Below are 7,758 nucleotides of genomic sequence, written 5' to 3' on the forward strand. Positions count from 1 at the left end.
TAGCGCATTCAGTACTTGACCAACTTCTGTCGTTGATCTGTGACTTGGTGTGTTTCCCCAGTTCATCGTTGTTTGAACGTAGAATGTGCTACCAGTGATTTTTTACTATATCGGTATTTCAAGTCATGGCCCACGAAACACCGTAAGATACTTGGTGTGTTCATATGTTCTCGTCTGTGACTGAATCAATAACCTCTCATGTAATATGAGAATGGTGAGGTTCCGTGGAACGTGAAAAAGTTCTATCTGTCCTTTATTTTGTATTTAATCAGTGGTATAATATAAGAAACTGATTCAGTTTTATAGAGGACTGACTTCTGCTTAGCTTTTAAATAAATAAGTGAAGATTTGTTTCTTGAAGACAGTTTAAAAATCAAGGTATGTAGTAATAATAATGTTTTAAATATAATATAAAAATAACATCTTTAAATACTTTGTAAAACATTTAATAGAAACGATGTAATAAACAATTATATTTAATTTTTATTCTTTAGAATAATGGGGGAACGCAAAGGAACAAATTTATATTATCCACCTGACTATGATCCCCGCGTTGGTGGACTCAATAAATTTCTTGGTACTCATGCATTACGTGAAAGAGCAAGAAAATTGCACATGGGGATCCTCATAGTCAGATTTGAAATGCCATATAATATATGGTGTGATGGCTGTGGTAATCATATAGGAATGGGTGTTCGTTATAATGCAGAGAAAAAGAAAATTGGAATGTATTATAGTACACCTTTGTATCAGTTTCGTATGAAATGTCATCTGTGTGAAAATCATTTTGAAATAAAGACTGATCCAGCAGTGAGTATTATCTTTTTATTACTTTATTCATTACATTTTGTTATTCAGAATTTAATATAGTATGTTTTGGCATAGAATTTAGATTATGTAATAGTGAGTGGTGCAAGACGTCAAGAAAATCGGTGGGATCCTAAAGAAAATGAACAAGTAATACCAGAAACAAAAGAAGTATCCTGTAGATTATATGATGATGCTATGTATAAGTTGGAACATGGTGTAGAAGATAAGAAAGTAGCAAAGTTAAGAGAATCTTCTTTGGAAAGTGCAATAGCATTAAATAATGCTACATGGAAAGATGATTATACGTCAAATTCTGTATTACGCTCTGCATTTAGAGTATGTTTAGTTATTTTTTGGTAGTTTGATGTCATGTGTATATTATATTGATTACTAACAACTATTTTGCATTATAGACTCAGAAAAAAGAGTTACAAAAGAAACAAGGTCTGGATTCAGTATTGCTTAAAAAAAATGGATTGAATATTGATTTAGTTAATGAACATGAAGATGATATAAAATTAGCTAAGCTATTGATGCATAAAAGAGGTAAATTTAGACAATACATTACTAACAACTAATGTTTCTATAATAAATTGTAGTATAATGTTTCTATAATAGATTGCAGTATAATGTTTCTATAATAGATTGCAGTATAATGTTTCTATAATAGATTGTTTTGTTTCAGATAAGAAAAAGAATGGGCATAATCCTTTGAAACGATTGATTACTATTGCACGATCTAGAGATAAACTGAAAAGTTCATCACATTCTGTATCAAGCAATATCTCTAGAAATCAGACAGATCAAATGCGTACACTTTGTAAGCTTACTCAACCAGAACCTTCAACATCGAAAACTGTTACCAGCACGTTAAATACATCGTTAGTGACTTACGATAGTTCTGATACAGATAATGATTTATAACACTTTGTATTTATAATGTGTATATACGTACGTGTATGTAATGAATAGAGTTTATATTATTTTGTATATAATATGTAATGTACAATTTTTACAAAAATATTAACATCTTTACTTTTATTTACATTAGTTTAGTATCGTTACAAAAATTTGCAAACAATTTAACTGGTTTGTTTTACATTTTTATTAAATTGTTTTATTGTTTTAATTTTATTTTGATACAAATGGATAGTATTTATTTGTACATCAATAAGAGACTGCTCTACAGTTGCAATTGTCGATGATAACAATCTTTTCTTGATTACATGAATTTTTTTAAAAAACAAATGTAACAATACTCTAAATTTATATTATTGATATTTTATTAAAAGCCTCATTGTTAGGAAATGTTTTGGGATCAGTTTTATTAGTTAGTGTAAACCTAAAATAAAGCAGTTTTAAGATATACAAAGCAGTTTTATTCATATAATTTATAGAGCAAAAGATATTACTATTAATACACCTCTGTCAAATTTGACTTTGGCTAAATTCCAGTGAAAGCACATTTTTTTCCTTAATTCAAATATTAATTTAATCTTTAATATAAAATTTACAAATGGTATCCTCTTATTTTGATTATATTTTAAAATGAAATAAAACATTTTATGGATCTTATTAATTTAATAAGTAAGTAAATAAGTAAGAAAATAGTTTGATATATTTAGTACAAGAAAACATAAAATAGTTAGGAAAGGACATTTATTGTTATTAAATATTCTGACATTCTCAAAATATTTAGATATTAGAATTTGAATAATTCAGATATTATTGTAATATATATTATATTATTATATACTTTTCATATTGTTTTTTATGTAGATATAATTACACTATTATTATATAATTATATTTTGTTAAAAAAATTCTATATACATTTGTTTTTAATTTTAACTGTTCAATACTTGAATTTTGTATTGATGTATGACATGATGTTTTATTAAACGATAGAAATTTAAGAAATTTTAATTTCGTCGAATTTTCATAACTCTAATATTCAAAGTTCTATAAAATAGCGGAAAAAAATCATATGACAAATTTTAAAGGAAAAACTTTAATTTTCAAGACTGTGATGGATTTAGTTTCTAAAAAAGTTTTTTCGTGTTTTTACAGACGTTTGAATTTTTATAATTGTTTTGGACAAAAGTACTTCCATTCACTGTATGTTAAAATATCTTTGAAGAAAGCGAATTCAAGATTGTCAAAGTAGAGGTTTTCTAGTTTAAAATTAGCCCATGTGGATTTTTCGAACGAAGTTATAATAATTTAAAATATCAACAAGCTCCCACAAGTGTATTAACTTTATTTCTCAAAAAATGTTCATGTTTCACATATCTTAATGTTAACGATAATCAACAAAAATTTATGTAAAAGGTATGCTCTTCAGTGTATTAGTCTCTTTTCCTCTCCTTTTTCGAATGAAAGAAAATATGATGAAGCGGTTGAAAAAGGTAACATCTTTGATGAGACTAACGAATCGGATTCTGCGAAAACTTATCCGAGGGCATGATATCGGAGGCAGCAAACCATCAAACTACTTGCAGAGGGTGAGGAATCTGGCTGGCGGCCAATGCAACGATTTCATTCTGAGAGAGCTTTTCATGGATCTGTTTCTTGAGAATATACAGGCGACTTTGGCCATGAATGAAAATACTTATCTAAATAAATTAGCATATAAAGCGAATAAAATTTATGAAATGGCCACTCTGAATATAATAGTGAAACATAAATAAAACAGTTACGTATTGTAGAGAACGTGAAGCAATTATAGATATTGAAGATTACTGCTAATCTAGCAATTCACGTAGTTAGTTCAATTTAAAAGAAAATTGCATTTTTTTTTTTGTTTTTGATAATTTCCGCGAGAAAAAAAATTTGCTTTACCACCTGTTATAGATAAATTTCTTTTCAGATATATTAAAAAATATCAAACATTGATCCTTTTTACTTTGAATATTGTTTAAATCATTGTAAAAATGTATATTATTATATTTGGGTGGGTCATATTAAATAAGAAATATTTGTGTAACTTTGCAATTTAACAATGTTTAAAAAAAGTTTTTCCCAAAATTCAACGATTTTAATATTATTCTGTAAGAATCGTTTATTGAAATATAAAAAAAAAGAAATTAAATATTACTAGACTTTTACTAATATTATCAAAAAATATGATTCACAATGAACGAAGACACTACTGATTAATTATTTATTGAGCCTGTTAACGTGCAATGATTCACAAAAAACAAACTCGCTGATTTTATTACTACATTAAGAAAGGTTTATTAAATGTTAATTTTCTATTAAAAAGTGCTTTGAATTATTCTTCTTTCAAGGATATGCGTAACGACTGTAATTAATCTATAACACTACTAGTACTTACATGACGACCTTTTGGGCACTATAATGTATTTATTTTCCTTTTGGTTATACATGTATTTCTGTTGTATTTTTATCAAATGATGACGTTTTCAACGAACTATCATTATGATCTTGAAGTATAAACATCGTCAATTTTTGATTTCCGCTTTCCTATGGTGATAACTGTTAAATTTCTTTCATGTCTTACATTTCACATTAACCGATTCTTCATTGCATTAATCTTGTTTACGTTTCTTTTACTTATTTCGTATTATCCTTTCTGTCTGTTTTATTACAGCGTCTTAGATATTTTAACTTTAATTTTGTAAAAATCTATCGAATGAAAAACGAGGAAAGATATAAGTTGTATTCTCTTGTTTTTTTATACAATAAATTTTATAATATAAAGGTGAACTTAACAACGTACAACTATGTACAATTTTGTAAGATATAATGAATCTAGATTAGTGTATTAAAAATTATACAGTTTTACTTGAGAAAACATTTATACGATCCCTGTGCGTTTATTTACAGAAAAATTAATTACACCAGATTGTAAATGTCTCGAAACTATTCATTTCTTGTCTAAACTATCTTTTTATACACTTTTTATTGACATAAAATTCACATAAAATATATATATGTAATATGTATATGCAAAAAAGCATCTAAGTAGTTTTTTAATGATTTAAACGATTTAAAGAAGATTGTCAATTACTTAGAGATGACAAAAGAAAAGGACGACCTCTGACAAGATGACAAAAGAGAAATTGCATCAAGATAAACGAATGAATCTGTTCGTTCTCTGTTGTTGAGATGTAATCTCCTACTATCGAGACGGGACATTACATCTCGGATAATGGATAGACTTTTGAAACGAATTCGACGCGTGAGACCGAAGCTTTAACGATGGTTCTTGCACGATAACGCAGCCGCACATTCGTCAATCATCGTCACAGAATTTTCAGCAAAAACGTGTGTTATCAACCACCCATCGTATTCGCCAGATCTAGCATTTGTTGACTTTTTCTTATTCCCGAAAATCAAGTTACCAATTTGGGACCTATTGTGAAGAGGTAAACGCGATAAAGGAGATAGTGATCAAGCAATTGAATACGAGAGAAACTCTCCAAGACTTTCAAAGCACTCTATGAACATTGTACTGAACGTGTAACTAGAGGATGGATGTATGTAGGAAACTGAAAAATGAAAACTCCTCGATTAACACACATTTAATTCTTTATTACATTAGTCTTGGAACTTTTTAAACATACCGTGTATGTGTATCTTGAATAATAGTAATAATAATTTAATTTTAAGCGGAAGAAAACTAATACGAAAAAATACGAAAGGGAAAAGTCGATATAAGTTATAAAAAGATTTATTTCACAAGCAAGATCAATGAGAATTATATATAGAATAGCAATAGAATATAATAGAATATAAAATGTATATAAAATATATATTATTTATATATTATATTATATGTATTATAAAATATATATTTATAGAATATATTATTATTTATATATGTTATATATTTATAGAATATATTATTATTTATATATGTTATATATTTATAGAATATATTATATATATTATTAATAGAATATAAATAATCGATATAAGAGTAGCAAGTATTTTGTTATTGTTAAGAGTAATTACCAATAATAGAAGAGAAGAAAAAAGGACCGTGTAAAATGAATTCACGTAAATTGAAATCGTGTATAAATTAGTATCACATAAAAAGAAACTTGCGTAAAAAAAAGTATTGCGTAAATCGAGAAGTGTCTTCAGTCATATATAAGTCTCAAACTATCATCTATTAAGATATTGATCGTGTCTATTAACAAATAAAGGAAAGTGATGAAAATTTATCTTGTAGAGACATTTAAGTGATTTCATGTGTATTTATTCTCTATATTGAGATATTGTTATGTCTATTTATAAGTAGTCATATTCTTCATAAAAGTTTCCACAAATTCCATGTTAAGTATTTATTACAAATTCACAGGGAACTTAAATAATGCAAATATATTGTTTGTTTCACTTTCAATTTAGAATATCATTTCCTAAGCATTGTAAGAAATGAAGGATTAACAATAAAACATGACTGCATCATAAAAATTAAAAGAATAATAAAAATATTAATCTTCTTATCAATTGTTTAAATATTTATGGGTGATGTATAAATTCGTTAAAAATATGGGAATGAAGAAATACGAATGAGAAATAAAAATATTTCTTCTCGTTTGAGAAAGAGGGAAGAGAGAGAGAGAGAAAGAAAGAGAGAGAGAGTTTACACTTATTTATTTTTTAAAAATTTAATATACTTGGAAGTAATTACCTAGTATGTAAATGTTATATTATAAATGCTATTATAAATAGTATGCTTATACATTTTGTAGTTATGTACGAAGTAGTCTACAATTGCTTTAAGTAACTCTGTTACCAGTCCAGTTAAAGAAAAATATTGAGAAAGATGATACTACATCTTTCTTTTTAAATATCTCGTTAACTTTTTATCATTGTATTCCAATACTTCTTTATTTAGAGAAATTTATCTATGCAAAAAAAAGTATAGATTTAAAAATGCAAATGTTGATTACACATCCACATTGTACTTTTTTTTTTTTAAAGTAGTTCGAATATAATATTCTTTGAATCATTCATCTTTCTCCTTCGATATTTTTTTATAACTACACTAATAATAACTGTAACCTGAAACAATTGTATGTGTTTATATTGAGTCATGAGACTTGTACAACCGTAAATAAATTAATATTACTGATTAAATGATATCATTGATTAAAAGTTCACAAATGTAACGTCCCTTAAAAATATTATAGAAATATGTACATTTCGTTTCCTGTACATTACTTTATACTTTTATTTTTATATTTTTCAATATATCTGCTATTGTTCAATTGTATTTGGAATTATTTGTTATTATAAATATATACAAGAATATTAAAAATAATATATAAGAATAATTATATATAATCTTTATTTGTAAATCTGATATTTGTAATAAATATTAATCTATTATTTATTAAATTATTATAAATAGATATTACAATAATTAATAATAATAAATAATAATAAATAGATATTAATCTATTATTTGTTAAATTATTATAAATAATATATAAGAATAATTATATATAATCTTTATTTGTAAATCTGATATTTGTAATAAATATTAATCTATTATTTATTAAATTATTATAAATAGATTACAATAATTAATAATAATAAATAATAATAAATAGATATTAATCTATTATTTATTAAATTATTATAAATAATATATAAGAATAATTATATATAATCTTTATTTGATATTTATAATAGATATTACTCTGTAAGACTTTTTACGATCTTGTCTGTTTCAATAATATTAAAGGATTGAAGCTTTGATCAATTAACTAACTATACCTTTGATATCAATGATGAACTTCTAGAAATACAACGCGCATGCCAAACAATTCCAGTTGACAACCGCTTATCTACGAAACGTCATCTTGTTGAAAGCGTGGTGATATCTGTTAAAAAGGAAACTGTCAGGTTATCGAACTTTTTTCATACAGCATTTTGTTCCTTCGTTTTTTTTTTTCAACGTCCAACGTCCAA

At 25.7% G+C, this 7,758-nt stretch overlaps 1 protein-coding gene across 1 annotated transcript; it reads left to right on the top strand.

Annotated features, from left to right (window-relative positions):
- On the top strand, window positions 1-1,825 carry LOC122528069 (coiled-coil domain-containing protein 130 homolog). The gene is made up of 5 exons (XM_043652787.1): window positions 1-378; window positions 495-810; window positions 886-1,146; window positions 1,224-1,356; window positions 1,496-1,825. The coding sequence occupies exons 2-5, from the start codon at window positions 499-501 to the stop codon at window positions 1,732-1,734; spliced, it is 945 nt and encodes a 314-aa protein (XP_043508722.1). The 5' UTR covers window positions 1-378; window positions 495-498; the 3' UTR covers window positions 1,735-1,825.
- The last annotated feature ends 5,933 nt before the right edge of the window (window positions 1,826-7,758 follow it).

This window comes from Frieseomelitta varia, unplaced genomic scaffold (assembly GCF_011392965.1).
Source record: "Frieseomelitta varia isolate USP_RPSP 00005682 unplaced genomic scaffold, Fvar_1.2 scaffold_244, whole genome shotgun sequence".
Classification (NCBI taxonomy): domain Eukaryota; kingdom Metazoa; phylum Arthropoda; class Insecta; order Hymenoptera; family Apidae; genus Frieseomelitta; species Frieseomelitta varia.